Raw genomic sequence first — 20,749 nt, forward strand, 5'->3', positions numbered from 1 at the left:
TGTCGGACTTCAAGAGATTTTGCCGGACAAATACCGGTAATTACCGGCTAACGGAAACGCTGGTGGTAATACCACGGCCAGGGATACCAGACGGCTGGATAAGCTGGTCAAGAAGGCTGGCTCAGTGGTAGGGAGGAGACTGGACCCACTGGGGACCGTGGTGGAGAGCCGCACTCAGAGCAAGCTGCTGGCCATCATGGGCAATACCAACCACCCTCTCCACCACACCCTGGTGGGGCAGAGCAGCAGTCGCAGCGGACGGCTCATCTCCCTGCACTCACGGACTGAGCGGCACAGGAGGTCCTTTGTCCCCACAGCCATCAGACTGTACAACAGCGTATTATAGTTACACCTGTTTTTACACCTGTTTTTACACCTGTTTTTATATCTGTTTTTACACCTGTTTTTATACACCTGCTTTTATCTAATCACGCTCCTATTTTAATTTAAATTTTAATATTGATGGGTATGATTTGATTGAATTTTATCATGTACTTATTTTAATTCATGATGGACATAATGTGTAACTACTGTTTGGGAATGGTCAAATGTCTGTATGCTATGTGAGCTGCGAGATACCCTGAATTTCCCCAAGGGGATTAATAAAGTATCTATCTAAAATGAAGGATTTAAAATGTCCAAGAGTTACCAAGCAGCGGAGCAGAACGTGGGAGACCTTAAAGTTAATCTCACAGACGTTGCAACGTCTGAATTGGGAGTTTGCAAATGCATTAATACATAATGCTGATGCTACATGGTCCTAATGTAAAGGACATGGTGGTGCTTGCTTTTTTATCCTTTTATCGGTCTGTGTTTTGTCCTGTATGTTGTAACCAGTGGTGCGTTATGGAAATCATCTGGGGTTGCACACACCTAATGGCGCCACGTGCACGTGCGCTCCCGGCGCGTGCGCGCACTCCTGCGAATGCGCATTTAATGTCCCCTCAATTGAGCACAGACTAAAGACAGTGCCTAATTGCCTCTACGAATGGAATGTAACACATGTCATTCACAACAAGTTAGGTGTGAATGTATCTGAGAACGTATTTAACACACCTGACGACCGGCGTTATTGATATGCAAATAGCGAGTACTTATCTGGGGTTGTAGTGCAACCCCGTCCCATGAAGAACGCATGCCTGGTTGTAACTTGGTTTATTATTTTTATTGCTGCCATTTTGGTCAGAGATCCTTGATCTCAAGCAGTTTACCTGGTTAAATAAAGGTACAAAAAATACGAATAAATGCTGCTGGTTTCACTGTGCTGGTCTGTTCCTGGCGTAACAACATTTTCTTTGTTGGGAACTTTGGTGGGAAGAATTTTATATATATATATACTCATTTACATTTAGTCATTTAGCTGACGCTTTTATCCAAAGCGACTTACAAGATCTGTACGACAAGTCAGCAGGAAGGGTACAACTATTTCAGCTGAGTAACAATGAACAATCATTCTCGATTCTTGTACCGGATCTCCTCTCTGGTAAACAAGAATACCCTGAATACTCTGGCAGGAGCACTCATTCAAGGGTACTACGACTATGCTTGCACCTCATGGTACCAAAGCACCTCAAAGGCACTAAAAACAAAATTACAAACATCTCAAAACTAACTGGTCAGACTACTACTTGACCTTACTCCTAGAACCCACCTCACCCCTGCCCACTTTGACAACCTAGGATGGCTTAGAGTAGACGACAAGAGTACAGCAACTTGCAATGGGTCTGGTCTACAAGATACACTACACGACCAAGGTACCCATGTACATGTCAAAATACTTCCCAAAGGTCAGTGAATACCACAATCACAACACCAGAGAGAGCTCCACAAATCATGTTAAAACCATATTCGGCTCAAACAAGGGACTACACGTTTCGTAATTATGCCACATCAATGTGGAACGCCCTACCCAAAGCTGTAAAGTAATGTGAATCACTACCCACTTACAAAAACACTCTCAAAAAACACCTACGGGAGACTGCAATTCGAAACTGGCCCCTACAAATGTCCTAACACAACCCCCTCCAATGTACAGTAAATGACCAAGTATGGCTTTGTCAATATTCCAATGTACAATGTACAGTGTCCCCCAACCCCCCCCCCCCCCACCCCACCAAACCAACCACCTCCAATGTACAGCCCCCCCCACCAACCCAACCCCACCCCACCTACCCAACCTCCTCCAATGTACAGTTTCTACGTCAAATGTATATACTCTCTTTTCTGGACTATTTTTGTATCACAAACTGTACTGTATTTGCAAATCTGGTATGTCATAAATGTATAGATGTAGCAGTACTGTGGGGCGGCTATGTGGCATAGTGGGCAAGACGTTCGCCACGAATGCGGAGACGCTGGGCTCGCCTGTTCGAGCCCAGCGCTCCACATTGCTTTCAGTTTAGCTGGTCGTTCATACTAATACACATTGGCCGTATTAGGGGGTGGGAAACTGATGGGTGGGGATCGGGCGTTGTGGACAGCGACTCCTACAGGTCGGTTGGTGCGCCTGCGCAGTAGAATCAGGAAGTGTCGGGGGCAGAGTGAGCCTCCCACAAGTTACTCCTCACCACTGAGAAATCGAGCTGCGCAGGTGAAAAGATGCGACTGCTGTTACCTCAAGTACCGGAGGGGACTTGTGCTATGTATGACTTAGTCCACATTGCAGCCGGCTTGTGGGAGGCAAGAAACAGCATTTGTGACAGGGGAGGGTTGAATTGGATGATACGAAATTGGGATGGGAGAAAAATATAGAAAATGGGAGAAAAAGTGGATAAAAAAAAAAGATGTAGCAGTACTGTCTATCTGTATGTCGTGTGTGTCATATATGTTATGATGAATTGAAAATGGGGGACCCTGATGTAAACAAGACGAAAGTCTTTCTCTGGTCTGCATCCCATTAACAATTGTATGTATTGAGCTGTACTGTACTGTACTGTACCTATTCTGCAATCTGTTAATAAAGTTTTCAATCAAACAGTGCTGAAAGTTGGGTGCTGCAGTATTGAGTGCATAGACATAAGACATATTAGTATAGTAGGAGGAGTGCATGGTAGGACAGTAAGAAGGTTAATGTTTTGTACTTATAAATATATATATATATAATAAATATACCATTTCAGATATTGATTGAAGAAGTGTGTTTTTAGTTGACAGCGAAGGATTGGTCAGGATTTGGCTCTCCTTTTTTTTCCTCCTTATTTTTTTTCTATTTTTCTTCAATCCCAATTTCGTGTATCCAATTCTCCCCTCCCCTGTCTTGAACGTTGCTCGACTATGCCCCCCACTGGTCGGTTGTAGAGAGGATAGAAGCCTTGCATCACATGTTCCCTCCGGCACACGAGGAGGCAGCCTGTCACATATTTTCGCCTGCCAGCGCGGACTCTCATTGGCGAGGTGTAACGCATGGGAGGCTCACACTACCCTCGCCACTTCCTGTCTCTGCTGTGCAGGTATCTCCCAACCGACCTGTAGGGGTCGCTGTCCACAACGTCCAATCCCCACCCATCGACTTCCACCCGCTGACTCTGCCAAATGAGCCAGTACGACAGCCGGCCCAAGCCGAAGGCAATGCTGAGACTGGGATTCGATACCGGAGTCTCTTGCATTGGTGACAAGCGCAATCTCCGCTATGCCACCCATCCGCCAGGATTTGGCTCTCCTGAGTGTGGTGGGAAGTTCATTCCACCATTGTGTATATGTGTGTATATATAATATATGTGGTGTCGTCTGCAGGGCGTGTCAGCCTCTGTACATTTCAGGGAGCCACCGGTGCGAGTGTGTTTTTGCCCTTGCCGTGCGTGTGTTCTTCACGCAGCGGTGCCATCTGATATAAGATTTATGTGCCATTATATTATCTTCTGTTGCCCATGCATTATCTATACACATCACTCGCCATGCTCTGCCTCTCTCTGCTACCTAGTTTCATTCCCCTCCATTTAGTCTGTATGGCCTAACGTGTGAACAGGCACCATGGCTATTATATCGAGCCGAAACACTCGTCACTCGCATGAACCTCTCCTATATTCACTTGAACCACATCCATTCTTAAAATCCAAGATTGATCCTTTAATCTTTTTTCAGTGGATGTGTGAAGATTTTCTACTAAATGTTTTAGCGTCTCCTGTCCTGCAGGTTTGCCTAGCGCTGAGTTTCTGCTGAACTGATAGATTATTTTTGAAAATAAATTACCTTTGGTCTCTTGACGACAATGGCAGGTGCTAGTCCCTTGAAACAAGCAACATTAAGTCTAATTGAATCAATATCGACTTGGATCAAATCGGGACGTTGTGAATCGCAAAATCGAATTGAATAATCAGTGGCTGGGGCGGCTAGGTGGTGCAGTGGGCAAGGCGTGCACCACCAATGCAGGAGACGCTGGGTTCGAGCCCAGCTCTCCGCATTGCTATCAGCTTGGCTGGTCGTTCATACTAATACAATTGGCAGTATTAGGGGGTGGGAAGCTGATGGGTGGGGATCGGACGTTGTGGACAGCGACTCCTACAGGTCGGTTGGTGTGCCTGCGCAGCAGAATCAGGAAGCGACGGGGGCGGCGTGCCCTCCAAACGCAGACCCCCGACGCTGAGAGATCGCGCTGTGCAGGTGAAAAGATGCAACTGCTGCTTCCTCGAGTACCGGAGGGGACACATGATGTAAGGCTTCGTCCACATTGCAGCCGGCTTGTGGGAGGCATGGCCTAACAACGTTCGAGACAGGGGAGGGTAGCATTGGACGATACGAAATTGGGATGGGAGAAAAATAGAAAATGGGAGAAAAAGTAGATAAAAAAAATAATAATAATAATCAGTGGCTGATACCCAGTCCTAATGGAAACTAGCGTTTTACGCATGGCAACAAGATAATTATTATTACACTTGGGTTCAAGCAACTAGACTATTTGCTTGTGGCCACGTTTGTTCCAACAATCTTGGGTCTCGACTTCCAGGCATGCACGTCTTGACAATTTCTGAATCAAAAAGAGAGAACCATTTCATTATAGTAACATGTACAGTAGGCTGTGTACTGTAATTTCGGTTAGCCATAATCTTCTGGCTCACTGCTGGTATTTGACTTGTAAATGGGGCCTGTTTCCAGAGTTACCATTAGCACCCCGTCATCCTTGTCAAATACACCTAAACAGAATAATATGTTTAATTATTTCAGTGCAGCATTTTGCTAGAAGGTCTGAATGACAATTAAAGCCTCATTTGGGTGTAAAAGCTCACACAAACATTATATGGCCTCTATAAAGGCAGAGCTCCTGTTCATTATATATGGAGCAGCCCCCGATTTTACATCCCAGTGATGTGCGGGTGAGAGAGAGAAAGAGAGAGTGAGAGAGAGACAGAGTGAGTGAGTGAGTGAGTGAGTGAGTGAGTGAGAGAGAGAGACATAGTGAGTGAGTGAGTGAGTGTGAGTGTGCGAGAGAGAGAGAAATAGTGAGATATACTGTAGATAGTGAGAAAGAGTGTGTAAGAGAGAAAGAGAGTGAGAGACATGGTGAGTGATAGAGAGTGAGAAAGAGTGAGAGATATATAGACAGAGTGAGAGAGATATATAGAGAGAGTGAAAGAGAGAGAGATAGGAATAGGGAGTGAGAGAGATATGATAATAAATATATAATACAAATAAAAAATATATAAATATAATAAATAATTTCCTCCCCGGAGAGACAGACAGAGAGAGCGAGAAATAGAGAGACAGAGAAAGAGAGAGAGCGAGAGAGATATAGAGATATAGAGATAGAGAGATAGAGAGAGAGCGAGAGCGAGAGCGAGAGCGAGAGCGAGAGCGAGAGCGAGAGCGAGAGCGAGAGCGAGAGCGAGAGCGAGAGAGAGAGAGCATAGTGAGGCACAGGGAAAATAGGGAGAGAAAATAAAGGAGTGAATTCAGAGGAAAGAGAAAAGGGGAAAGAATAAAGTTAGAGATAAGGCCTAATGATAATAGCTCCCACCATTATGACGTCAATGCAACCACATGCAAGCCCCCTGCCCACACCTCCTCCCCTCTCCATTTCTCTCCTCTCCTCTCTTCCTCTCCCCATCCCCCCCTCCTTTAACCCCAATCCTTGCTATTTTTAGCAGCGTCTTGAAGATCACTGCTCACTCCTTTTTTTTTCTCGCTTTTTTGGATTGGCTGTGGAAGTGGCGGTGGGAGGGAGGAGGGGGTTATTGGTCTCTTATTGATACCATGCCAAAGAAGTGAGATGCGCCGTTCATTCAGTCTTTTAGACAATAGGGCTCTATAATAGATATAACAGCCTTGCATCATGTAGTGAGGAGAATGAGGTGATTAAGGGGTTCATGGACATTTTCAAGTCTAGGCGCCCCCACCCCCCTGGAAACCCCCACAAGGAACCCCTGGAACCCCCTGGCTTGATCCCACTTGAGGATCCAGTTCTCAAGGTGTGGTGTGGTGGCTGCTAACCACTGGCATGCATTTGTAAAAGTTTCCCCTTAGAATTCGATCTGTGAATACTACAGCCCTTATAGCCTTCAATGACCAATGGATGAGATCATCTTTAGAATGTTCTGTTCTCAAAATTCCAATCTCCCATGTGATATTGTTCCCCTTGAGAAATAATAATTATGAATAAAGGATAATAATAGTGGTTGATGCCGACACCAGGTCAAACCAGGATATACTCCAGAGCGAATGTCCCTTCAAGAAAGTGCCGTCCCCATGGCGATATGTGGGCACTACAGGACACTGAAGATGCCATTGTTCATTTTATGGGCGATAGGGTGACCTGTTGGTTGAAGAGACACTGGCTTCCATGACATGGAACATCACAAGTTCAACCCCCAAGAGCCAACATGTCAGTCAACTGTTAAAGTGTCCTTGATCGAGGCAGGCGGCACTGCAAATTACCTTGTCTGACCCCAATGTGCATACTAGTCTAATGTCTAGTCTAGTCATAGTACTGTGTAGTACTGTATCCTAAATATACTGTATATATACTAACATATACTGTATCATTACTAAATATAATGTATCCATACTCAAATATATTGTATCCATACTAAATATACTGTATCCATACCAGTGTGCGAAATTGCAAAAGAGCAAGGCTAGTGTTTTCGCGACCCAAAACAAATCCCTGCTGTTTTATTCCGCAACGGGTCAAATGCATATAACAATAACATGCTTTGCAATCCTCGCCATTCCTTTATGACCACGTCGTGTTAAAGTCAGAAATTAACGTTGCGTTAGCATAAGCTAACAACAAGCTAAAACCCTGTTCAGAGCGACAGAGAGAGACAGCAGAGGGGACTGGGAAGGAGGGGGGGGGGGGGGGGGCATTCTCTCTTATGTGTGATTGATTGAAAACTTTATTAACAGATTGCATAATGGGTACAATACAGTACAGCTCAATACACACAATTGTTAAGGGGATGCAGACCAGAGAAAGACTTTCGTCTTGTTTACATCAGGGTCCCCCATTTTCAATTCAGGAGTGTGTTTGTGTTTGAAAAGATCAGATGAAGTCAGACGAGTATATTATATCGATAGTAAATGTACTGAGGGTGGACAGATCATGTTGATATTTAAACATAAAAAATACAATACATAATAAATGTATTCATGATCATCATGCAACATAAAACAATTGCAGGAACGGTTTGGGAGAGGAAGGGGTTTTAGGTTGCGTGTTCCAAATAGTTTTTACTTAAAGTTTAAAGCTCAATATATCAAAACGTGGCACTTTATAGTGAACAGGAGGTCTATTTGTATTAAAAACAATAAATAGTTTTTCATTTAAATGTCTGGAAGAGCTCAAATATTTTTTTTCAAATTATATTTTCGTTACCTTTTTTGAGTTGATCTAAATGTTACTGATTGCGTTAAATGGGCTTATGATATCATCTCATATCGATTGCAGGCACCTGCATTGTATCGTATCGTGGCAGATATCGGCAAAATAATATTGTATCGTTGTTCCAAAGAATCGATATCGTATCGTGATGAAACTGGTGATTCCCACCCCTAGTAGAGTCCATACACCCAACACAAAATCCCATAATTCCTTACACGTAACGTGTTTGAGGAGCTTGTGTGGATCTTTTTGTCCGCGGGACGAAGACTGTAAAAAAATTTGGATGTAAGGATGTTTAATAACCATTTTCATCATAAAAATTCAGTGCCCCCGAAATAAAAAAAAAAAACCCGAAAATCAATTAAGGGGGGCAAAAAAAGCCCTTGAATTTTTTTTTTTTTTCTAACCCTGATCCATACTAAAATATAGTGTATCCATACTAAATACACTGTATCCATACTAAATATACTGTATCCATACTAACATATTGTATCCATACTAAATGTCGGCCACCCGCACCCTGCGGACGGGTGTCCCCCAGGGCTCGGTTTTAGGACCTCTTCTCTTCTCCCTCTACACTAAATCACTGGGTAACATTATCACGTCTCATGGCTTCTCCTACCATTGTTATGCCGACGATACTCAACTCTTCCTCTCCTTCCCTCCCTCAGATATCCACGTCTCTGAGCGGATCTCGGCCTGTCTATCCGACATCTCCGCCTGGATGACGACCAACCACCTCAAACTGAACCTAAGCAAAACAGAATTGCTCCACCTGCCGGCCAAATCCCCCCCCCTGACCGACCTTTCCATCACAGTCGAGAATGCAGCTGTGACCGCGTCCCCGACCGCCAAGAACCTTGGTGTTGTCCTCGACGACCAGTTGAACTTCTCTGCTCACATCGCAGCGACAACCAGAACCTGCGATTCCTCCTGAGCAACGTCAGAAGGATCCGCCCCTTCCTGACAAAAGAAGCCACCCAACTCCTCGTCCAATCAACAGTCATCTCCCGCCTCGACTACTGCAACGCACTGCATCTCAAACCTACCGAAGTCGGCCCATGTCACCCCACTTCTTAGGGACCTGCACTGGCTCCCCATTGATGCACGAATCCGCTTCAAGGCCCTCGACCTAGCATACTGTGCGGCAAAGGGAACCGCTCCCGCCTACCTCCGGTCAATGGTCTCTAACTACACACCCTCAAGACCCCTACGCTCTGCATCTTCTGGCCGCCTCAGACCTACTCCTATCCAAGCTCTGGGAGGGTCATCAAAGAGAAGTTGCCTATTCTCAGTAGAGATGTTCCGATACCATTTTTTCCTTTCCGATCCGATTCCGATACCTAAGCTTTGGGTATCGGCCGATACCGATACTTATCCGATACCAGTGCATACATAAAACAAATATTATATAAATTATAAAACTTTTTTTTTTTTTTAATACAGCTACTGTTTTATATATACTGTTTTTTTTAGTAATAACTATAAAGTAATGGTATTTATTCAACAACAGGTGATTGTATAGATTAGTATTAGTATTGAAAACTATCTCAATGAGTTCACCCACGGAAATGTTGTTGGCACATTAGTTCCACACGGACATTATTCGTTGCTGCACTTGCTTCCACAAGAAGGCTCCGTTTAGTACCAGAGGCTCTGTTCTGTTGTTGTGATTTTTGCACAATAAATATTCAATATTCTCTTTTGAGACTCCGCCTCAGACTCTTATCATTTGGCACTAAAAGCTAAACATTGTCACCGATATGGCTGTCCGCAACATGTCATTAATTGTGTACGCAACGTGCAATTGTGCAATGAAGACGTTAACGTGAGCTAGGTTAGCTAGCATGAGCTACAGGTATATGGAAAGACTGTAACGTTACTGGTGACATTGTGATTTAACTTGGAATACTCCTTTGCCAACTTGCTGTACTTTGCTTGCAGGTCTGCAGCCATTATTGCTGGATTATGAATAGCCCCAACTTTAGCCAAGGTAACGTTAAAGCTAGCTTTCGGTTAGCTGTTCAATGCTAATAACACCAGCCACCAAGCGAACTCATCATAGCTCCCAGTCAACAGCGCTCTGTCGGGACGATGGCATTTTAAGAAAGTATCTGCTCTGCTGTTAAAATGACAAATGGCAATTGACACTTTAATTCACGGTCGATTAAGCACACGTTTGTTTTATAATGCTCACTCGGCGAGTAGGGTATATCTGCAGAGCCACAGAGCCCAACGTCCGCAGTGTTGTTGATAAATTACTTCATATGGTATCGGAGCGCAACATTAGAGGGTATTCGCCGATACCGATACCAGCATTTTAGGCAGTATCGGCGGCATTTCCGATACTGGTATCGGTATCGGAACAACTCTAATTCTCAGTCCTTGCCCCACAATGGTGGAATTAACTACCCACCCCAGTTAGGACAGCCGAAACACGTCCAATCTTTCGCCGTCGACTAAAGACGCACTTCTTCAACCATTATCTGAATTAAAAAAATAAAATAAAAAAAATCTAACCTTAACTAACCATACTGTCATGCACTTGTCCTAATAAACTAACCTACACTGTAGTAGCACTCAACACTTTGATGAACATTGTTACTCAGCTGATAGAGTTGTGCCCTTCCTGATGGCTTGTTGTACAGAACTTGTAAGTCGCTTTGGATAAAAGTGTCAGCTAAATGACTAAATGTAAATGTAAATATACTGTATCCATACTAAAATATATTGTATCCATACTAAATATACTGTATCCATATTAAAATATATTGTATCCATACTAAATATACTGAAATATACTGTATCCATACTAACATATATTGTATCCATACTAAATATACTGTATCCATACTCAAATATATTGTATCCATACTAAATATACTGTATCCATACTCAAATATATTGTATCCATACTAAATATACTGAAATATACTGTATCCATACTAACATATATTGTATCCCTTCTAAATATACTGTATCCATACAAATACAAATTGTATTCATCATACTGAAATATATTATATCCATCCATATTAAAATATAGTATCATGGATTCAAGCCACTCAATCTCCCATCTTTCCTACTCTCTCAAGGAAGCAGAAATTTCTTAAAAATAAGAAAGAAAAAGCTGCATCACAGACACCTCAGCGACCTGCATGCCACCTTCCTGCATTATGCCGGAGTTACCTAACCACTCATGTTCCTAGACACATGCTTGTCATGGCTCGTACTGGCCAGCAGATGGTGCTTTCTGCCACTAACCAGCCCGTCAGAGCATGTCATTGGTCGGGGATGATAATAGGGAGGTGTAGTCTGAGTGACTTTAGTTTTCCGTGCGGTCCACCCGTATAGGGATTTATCATTGGGAAAATGTATCATCGGCTATTGTAATAATTCTGCCTCATGAACATTGGCAAGGTTTCCATTTTTGCACAAAATGAGTTCCCTTATATCACTAACATTATTGCATTTTTGGTTGAAATAAAATTATACGTAATTATTTTACGATTCATTGCTAATTGTTTCATGTTGAGCTATAGATTGTGGATGAATACACACAGAAAGGTACACCATGCCAATGTTCATGCTTTATTTGTTTTAAACGAAACGATTTAGAAATGTGTCCATTGGAAATACATTGCAATTTCAAGCGAGGTGGACCGGCCGGACACAACAATGACGTAACCACTACATGGAGAGATACAGCAGGGCTACACACCTAGTTTGAGTGTGTGTGTGTGCGTGTTCATGTGTGTATGCACTCCTTTGGCATGCAAGGTGTCCTTGAGTGTGTGTGTATTGTTTTAGTTTATTTGTTTATTTGGATCGCCATTAGCTACAACAATGGTGGCAGCTAACCTTCACTATAAAACAGTGAAATCAGTTCAGAGCAAAATTTACAGCTTAACAAAAAAAGAAAGAAAAGAAAAACAGAATTACACCCTGCAACCACGTATCAACACACACTCTCCCAACAAAGAAATAAAAAAAAAGTTACATATTAACAACATAAACCCCTAGCAAACATATTAACATAAACAGACTACAGCAAAACACAGATAGGTCAGAAACATAGTAACTAGGGATGCTCGATATTGGCTTTTTTACCGATACCGATATACCGATATTGTCCAACTCTTAATTTCCGATACCGATATCAACCGATACCGATATATATGCAAGGTTCCCCCCCCCCCCCCCCCCCCCCCCAAAAACGGAATAATTTCAGGTAATTAACATTACATAGCTCTTGTCGTGGAATTAACACATTATGCATACTTTTGACAATAAATAAAATCAGAATCTGTTCTTACTTGCTTGCCTGGGTAAATAAAGGTTAAATAAATGTGTAAAAAAAAAAACGATACAGATATTTTCCGATATCACATTTTAAGGGGATGCAGACCAGAGAAAGACATTTGCCTTGTTTACATCAGGGTCCCCCATTTTCAATTCATAGTGACATTTATGACATACACAACATACATGACATTTATGGCATATGGACATACATGACATACAGGTATTTAGTACTGTTACATTTGTGACATACGATATGCAAATATACAGTACTGTTACCCATAGATCCTGACAGAGTATATACATATGATGGGGAGGGGACTGTACATTGGGAGGGGGTGGGTGGGTGGGTGGGAGAGAAATATACATACAGTGGGGAGAGAATACTTACATACGGTGGGGAGGAGACTGTACATTAGGAGGGGGTGGGTGGGTGGGAGAGAAATATACATGCGGTGGGGAGGAGACTGTCTATTAGGAGGGGATGGGGGGTGTTTGGACATTTACGTTGGCCAGGTTCGAATTGCAGCTCTTTAAGAGTGGTTTTGAATGTGGGTAGGGATTCACATTCCTTTACAGCGTTGGGTAGGGCGTTCCACATTGATGTGGCATAATTGCGCAACGTATTTAGTACCTTGTTTGAGCCGAATCTGGGTTTAACATGATTTGTTGAGCTTCCTCTGGTGTTGTGGTCGTGGTTTGATTGATTGATTGATTGAAAAGTTTATTAACAGATTGCAGAATGGGTACAGTACAGTACAGCTCAATACATACAATTGTTAAGGGGATGCAGACCAGAGAAAGACTTTCGTCTTGTTTACATCAGGGTCCCCCATTTTCAATTCATCATAACATATATGACATACATGACATACAGATAGACAGTACTGCTACATCTATACATTTATGACATATCAGATTTGCAAATACAGTACTGTTTGTGATACAAAAGTGTCCAGAAAAGGAGTGTATATACATTTGGCGTAGAAACTGTACATTGGAGGAGGTTGGGGGGTGGGGTTGGGTGAGGGCTGTACATTGGAGGTGGGGGGGGGGTTGGGTAGGGGACACACATTTTACACTGTACATTGGAATATTGACAAAGCCTTACTTGGTCATTTACTGTACAACTAGGTTAGGACATTTGTAGGGGCCAGTTTCGAATTGCAGTCTCACGTAGGTGTTTTTTGAGAGTGTTTTTGAAAGTGGGTAGTGATTCACATTCATTTACAGCTTTAGGCAGGGCGTTCCACATTGATGTGGCATAATTGCGAAACGTGTTTAGTCCCTTGTTTGAGCCGAATCTGGGTTTTACATGATTTGTGGAGCTCCCTCTGGTGTTGTGATCGTGGTATTCACTGACCTTTGGGAAGTATTTTGACATGTACATGGGTACCTTGGTCGCGTAGTGTATCTTGTAGACCAGGCCCATTGCAAGTTGCTGTACTCTGTCGTCTACTCTAAGACATCCTAGGTTGTCAAAGTGGGCAGGGGTGAGGTGGGTTCTAGGAGTCAGGTCAAGTAGTAGTCTGACTAGCTTGTTTTGAGATGTTTGTAATTTGTTTTTTAGTGCCTTTGAGGTGCTTTGGTACCATGATGTGCAAGCATAGTCGTAGTACCCTTGAATGAGTGCTCCTGCTAGAGTCTTCAAGGTATTCTTGTTTACCAGAGAGGAGATCCGGTACAAGAATCGCGTTCGTTGGTTGACTTTTTTTATTACATTGGATGCCATTTTGTCACAGGAAAAATTAGCCTCTAGGATGGAACCCAGGTAGGTAATTTCATCTTTCCTTGTGATAATATTGTCACCCACTGTAACCGAGAAGCCGTCGGTCTTGCTGAGTTTGTTATTTGAACCGAAGAGAATGGACTCTGTTTTGCCCATGTGTAATGATAGTTTGTTGTCGGCGAGCCATATGCAGATTTTGCCTAGTTCCGAGCTGAGGGCTTTTTCAACCTGTAACTTGTTCTTGTCAGAGACCAGCAGGGCTGAGTCGTCCGCAAACAGGAACAAGTTGCAGTCACAAGCTGACGACATGTCATTTGCATAAATTAGGAATAGTAGCGGTCCTAGTATGCTTCCTTGTGGAACACCACAGCTCACTGTGAGGGGGGGGGGATGGTCCAATGGTCCAATGTAAGCATCAAAGAGAGCATTACGGATGTGGTGACGTTTCTGACCAGAGAGACAACGCTGAACTCTGTCTGTCTTCTGTTTGCTGTGTCTTTCCTTTCTCTCTGCCATGTCTGTCCTCTCTCTGCTGTGTCTGTCCTCTCTGTCATGTCTGTCCTCTTTCTCTCTGCTGTGTCTGGCAGCGGTTTATTCTATAACAGGATACTGTAAACTAAGTAAACAGAACACACAGTAGTACTAGTAGTAGTACACACTGATTGCAATCTGCTTGCATAAAAACATTATATAAAATCAGATTTTGAGGTCAGTGTTAACACTTTCAGTGCAGAGCAGGGGGCGCACATTTAGAGCTTGAATGCCCACCATCCACTTCAATGTTAGCATTAATATCGCCTAATCTATGTTTTAAATTATGTGTCTAATCTGCCCGTCGCTTATCAATGACTCATTTTCCAGTCAACATTGTCGAAGCGGATTGATTTTTTATGTGTTCATTTCCGTTTTATAGCATTTTGAAAAGCCCTCGTTTTCAAGGGGGAAAAAAATAATCCGTGATAAACGTCCTGTACTGTAATATTCTAGAACGTTGTAATTTTTCGGCCTATTTATGAATCGTTTTCAAATAAACGCTAGATTATCGATAGTATATGTGTACATATGCACGCTGGTGCCGCAAGCTGAACATCGATTCTCTTAGTTCCTGATCGCTCGCACAGTCATACAGCCCGGGCTTGACGTTAACTGTTTGGCTCACTAGCCACTGTGGCTAGTGGTTTTCCAAAGTCACTAGCCACTCAGCATTTTCACTAGCCAAAAATCCCTGCACTCGCGCCCCCACCCAAAAAGTTATAAATATAGGTAATTTCTTCTTCACTAACCCCTGCTGGGGACAGTATCATTGTAATCATACTGCTACACGCCAACTGTACAACTGTGCTTCTGACTGTTGACTCCATTGTTTACTACTGCCTGCGACCAGTGACTCAGCCGCAAAATGAGCTCCAGTTGGGGCAACGGCTGACTGGGACAAGATGGAGGGTGTAGATGTGGAAGAGTTGTGTTGAACCTAGCAATTACATTGTTGCTCCAAATGCCGTGAACATTATCATTGACACACCTATGCCTTGGCTGTGTTGAACCTAGCAATTATATTATTGCTCCAAACGCTGTGAACATTATCAGACACACCTATGCAGGGCTTGACGTTAACTTTTTGGCTCACTAGCCACTATGGCTAGTGGTTTTCCAAAGTCACTAGCCACTCAGCATTTTCACTAGCCCTGGGCAGGTGGGCAGGTGTCAACGTCAAGCCCTGCATACAGCCATATCACACATAGGGGAAAAGCTTATATCTCCGTGAAAACAGGTCTGATTATCCTAAGACTGGTAAAATAGATTCCTTACCCGAGATCAGATGGTATCCAAAAAGATTATTCCAATTCCTGATCGCCATTCCAAAAATTGATCCTTTTATTGATCCAATGCTACGTACTGTAAAGACATATTACACGCTGTTCTGAGGGTCCACAATGAATTCACGCTAATTGTCGTGATGGGCATTCAGGGGGTTAAAGTGCCACATGGAAGAGGTCTGGTTAGTGGTTAGAGTTAGAGGTGGTCTAGGTCTGGTTAGGGTAACTTAGGAGTAGTTAAGCATTCATTATAATTTATTATTATTATTTAGATAGATGGATGTAAAGGGCTAGACCAACTCTTAACCCCTATCCGGACCTAGACCACCTCTAAGTCACAACCCTAACTTAGGGGTTACAGTTAGAGGTGGTCTAGGTCTGGTTAGGGGTTAGAGTTAGAGGTGGTCTAGGTCTGGTTATACTGATCCGATACCAGTGCATACATACACAAAAAAAAGTTATATTATATAAATTATAAAACTTTTTCTCTTTTCTTTTTTACAGCTACTGTTTTATATATACTGTTTTTTAGTAATAACTAGAAAGTAATGGTATTTATTTATTCAACAACAGGTGATTGTATAGATTAGTATTAGTATCATTAATTGACAACTAAGCTCAATGAGTTCACCCACGGAATGGTTGTTGGTACATTGGTTCCGCACGGACGTTACACGTTGTTGCGCACTTCCTATCCAGTCGGCTCTGTTTAGGTTAGCTCCTAGCAGATGCTCTGTTTTGATTTTTAATGCAAAATAAATATTCAACATTCTCTTTTGAGACTCCGCCTCAGACTCTTATCATTTGGCACTAAAAGCTAAACATTGTCACCGGTATGGCTGTCTGCATTATGTCATTAATTGTGTGCGAGAGGTCGATCAGTTAGCCACATTAGCGTGAGCTAGGTTAACCACTAGCTAACGTGAGCTAGATGGAAATACAAACAATGTAACGTTACTGGTGAAAAAGTGATTTACCTTGGAATACTCCTTTGCCAACTTGCTGTACTTTGCTTGCAGGTCTGCAGCTGGATTATGAATAGTCCCAACTTTAGCCAAGGTAACATTCAGCTAATACTAGCTTTTCAAATAGCTCCAGCTAATGCTAATAACAGAGCTCCCCGTCAGCCGTCACACTGCTCTACTCGGGACGATGGCATTAAGAAAAGTTATAATTATTTTGTTGTCTTGTTTTAGTCAACAATATCAACATACATGAAGAGAAATTTCGTCCTGGTTTTTGTAAATTACATTTTTGTGTCCTCAGTTGTGGTCAACGATATTTAATAAACTATTTAGTCTCGTTAGCGTGACATGGTCTTCAATAACGTGACGTCACGTCTTGTTGTCGTCATGAAAAAAACCTTCGTTGACGAACATATTTCGTCATCAATTTAGTCAACAAAATTAACACTGGTTGGTAGCTGCAGCTACATGGGACAGCTCTGCTGTAAACACTGGAAATAACGTGCGGGTCTCTACTGCGCATGGGCATTGGGCAGAACGGCTCTGTATCCGGCTCACGCAGATTACATGCACCATTGTCGGCGAGTTTTGGCGAGTTTCCAAAACGAAAACACCTTTTCAGCGTTCCCGCTAGGGGAACGCGTTTTCCTGCGAAAACTGTGTTTTCCTGCGAAAACTGCGTTTTCCTGCGAAAACTGCGTTTATTTTTAACTTGGACATGCAAACGTAATCATTCAGCAACAAAAACAAAAACAAAAACCCCAGTGTAACCATGGCCTTAGACGCACTGCTGAGTGGAATATGTAATGAGTTCCGATCATAAAAACTCGTTGACGCAGAATTTTTGCGTCGATGCGTCGTAAAAAATAAAAATAAATAAAAAGATAATTTTTTTTATATACTTTTTTTATGATTTTTTTTTGCACTACCTATATTTGTGAAAGTGGCTTCTCAGCTCTGGTCCAGCTGAAGACAAAGCAGAGGAACAGATTGGACATTGAGAATGACCTCAGAGTTGCTTTGTCTACCATCACCCCAGACTTTGAGACTCTTGTCAGGAGCAAACAACATCCCCAGTTATCCCATTAGTTCCCTGGGATGTTAAGCTAAGAAGAATATATTATTTAGTATTATTATTATTATTATTATTATTATTATTATTATTATTATTATTATTATTATTATTATTATTATTATTATTATTATTATTATTATTATTATTATTATTATTATTATTTTATTTCATTGTGTTTTTAGCCCTAGTTGCACTTTTGTTGCAACCCCAGTTATCCCATTAGTTCCCCCAAACTTACTGTCGGTCTGTTATGTTAAGCTAAGAAGTCTGCTAAGAGCCCGGAAAAGGAGCCGCGCCCACAGGAAGCAGAGATGGAGGGTGTGACAGAAATAATCGACAGATTAGTCGACTACCAAAATAATCGTTAGTTGCAGCCCTACCTGGCTTATTAGATCGTTTTCTTTTCTTTAAATATCAGTAGCATAACATTTTCCCGATACGGATACGGATTTTGAGACATTTTAAGTATCGGCTGAAACTTCAAACCAATAGTTTGGGGTCACTGAGATGTGATAATTTCTCTTTTACACGTGTGTAGAGTATATGTCAAATACACAGGAAATCAAGTCGCTTTGCTTTGATTTCTGACATGTTATAAACATGCCTCTCAGCATCACATTTTAGCATTGGGGGAATCCTCCAATACCAATAACACTATTTTAGTCTGATATCAGCCTCATATCCAATTTCAGTATCGTACTCTGGTTAGATGCCAACTTATTTCTGTTGTACTGTACTTGTGCTGTACAATGACAATACATTTTAATCTAATCTGATCTAAACCTACATGCTTGTGCACAGGTTATGTGCGATTGTGTGTCATCTTCTCAGCAAAGGCAAAACAGACTCGGATAACACACAAGAAATGCATGGCAACTGTTTCCAAGGACTTGTTCTAATCTCATTTTAAGTAGGAAATAAATGTTTGATGAACGTGTGTATTTCAAAAGCTCTCTGTACACATTCGTAACAGTTTTACCTGATAAAATTAGGCCCCGAATGATGGGGAGTTCCGATACTAAGGGGAAATAAGTTTTATAAAAAGCAATAACCGCTCCAAGCCGTGATATATGGAAATGATTCATTATCACCATTATATCACACCTTCTGCCACACTGCATAGGGCAGACAAGACACCTTAGCTGTGATATCGTCTCCATATACTCTGGGTTTGACAGTTATTGTTTAATTAAAGACACAGGCTTCATACAAAGTGTTGCTATGTTACAGAGAGAAGCTCCACATACTCACATCAGAGAACAGAGAAATACAGGCTGGTGCTCTCAGAATGGGACTCACTTTATACCATTTTCACGCACCTACGTCTTCATCGAAACGTTTGTCTTCAATAACATACTTTTCCAACCATATCCATGCGCTCTCTAATGGAGAATCATCAGCGTCCTAGCAATTCTAGTAGATTCTGATTATCGGGATTGCAACTTAATTATAAAAAAAAAAAAATCCTGATGTGTCACAATTGTTTCTTTTCAATCCCTGGCAATACATCGGTTATTGCCTTTGCACTTTAATTAAACTGTTAAGGTTTTTTTTAATTAGTCCAGCAACTAATTAAGTTTAAATGACACACTGTAAATTTGTAAAACATCAAAAACTGGACAACTGAATTTCCTGAATTTTGTGAATCAATGCAGAATCACTAAATCTTGAATCGTAAGTATGCGATTATTATACCGACTCCAGCCAGGTCTGCATGCACTCCAATGTAGAGGCGTGCATGCAGTGCCTTGTACGTACCTCGTGACCGCATGCTCCTCTCTCCATTTGGAAATCAATTGAATGCAGCCATGCTGCTAGAAGTTGGTGGAAAGGCACCTTTATGCTCCAGTAACTGACTCCCTGCCAAGACTATGAAGTCTTTCCCCCTTATTTCCCTCCCCAACCGGTGCAGCACGGGGCGGACGGGTACTCACACCAGCACGGCGCGGACGGGTACTCACACCAGCACGGCGCGGACGGGTACTCACACCAGCACGGCGCGGACGGGTACTCACACCAGCACGGAGCGGACGGGTACTCACACCAGCACGGGGCGGACGGGTACTCACACCAGCACGGAGCGGACGGGTACTCACACCAGCACGGCGCAGACGGGTACTCACACCAGCACGGCGCGGACGGGTACTCACACCAGCACGGAGCGGACGGGTACTCACACCAGCACGGGGCGGACGGGTACTCACACCAGCACAGGGCGGACGGGTACTCACACCAGCACGGGGCGGACGGGTACTCACACCAGCACGGCGCGGACGGGTACTCACACCAGCACGGAGCGGACGGGTACTCACACCAGCACGGGGCGGATGGGTACTCACACCAGCACGGAGCGGATGGGTACTCACACCAGCACGGAGCGGACGGGTACTCACACCAGCACGGCGCGGACGGGTACTCACACCAGCACGGCGCGGACGGGTACTCACACCAGCACAGGGCGGACGGGTACTCACACCAGCACAGGGCGGACGGGTACTCACACCAGCACGGATCGGACGGGTACTCACACCAGCACAGGGCGGACGGGTACTCACACCAGCACAGGGCGGACGGGTACTCACACCAGCACAGGGCGGACGGGTACTCACACCAGCACAGGGCGGACGGGTACTCACACCAGCACAGGGCGGACGGGTACTCACACCAGCACGGCGCAGACGGGTACTCACACCAGCACGGGGCGGACGGGTACTCACACCAGCACGGGGCGGACGGGTACTCACACCAGCACGGGGCGGACGGCGTTGTTCATGTTGCCGTAGGCCGCGCGGCCCAGCAGCTCTCTGAAGCAGCTCTCTGCCAGCGCCGCAGGGTTCTCCTCGCCCTCCGGACCCGTCCCCGACGGGGTGCTAGGTTGGCCCGCCCTGAGTAGGGGGGGGGGGGAGGGAGAGAGAGGAGAGAGGAGAGAGGAGAGAGGAGAGAGGAGAGAGGAGAGCGAGAGAGAGAGAGAAATTTGAATCAGATCCATTTGTAAGCAGCCACAAAGTCCACACACAGTGTTTAATAGTGTACATCTCGCTGCCTGCT

General features: G+C 43.5%; 1 protein-coding gene across 1 annotated transcript in view; it reads right to left on the reverse strand.

The window, feature by feature from the left end:
* The window catches only part of efr3a (EFR3 homolog A), a 463,079-nt gene that overhangs the window by 184,624 nt on the left and 257,706 nt on the right, over positions 1 to 20,749 (reverse strand). Inside the window, exon 7 of the mRNA XM_084327782.1 lies at positions 20,446 to 20,586. Coding sequence (XP_084183908.1) covers positions 20,446 to 20,586 — 141 coding nt within the window. The remainder of the gene's footprint in view (positions 1 to 20,445; positions 20,587 to 20,749) is intronic.

Source organism: Notolepis coatsorum (assembly GCF_963971535.1).
Source record: "Notolepis coatsorum genome assembly, chromosome: 13".
Taxonomy (NCBI): domain Eukaryota; kingdom Metazoa; phylum Chordata; class Actinopteri; order Aulopiformes; family Paralepididae; genus Notolepis; species Notolepis coatsorum.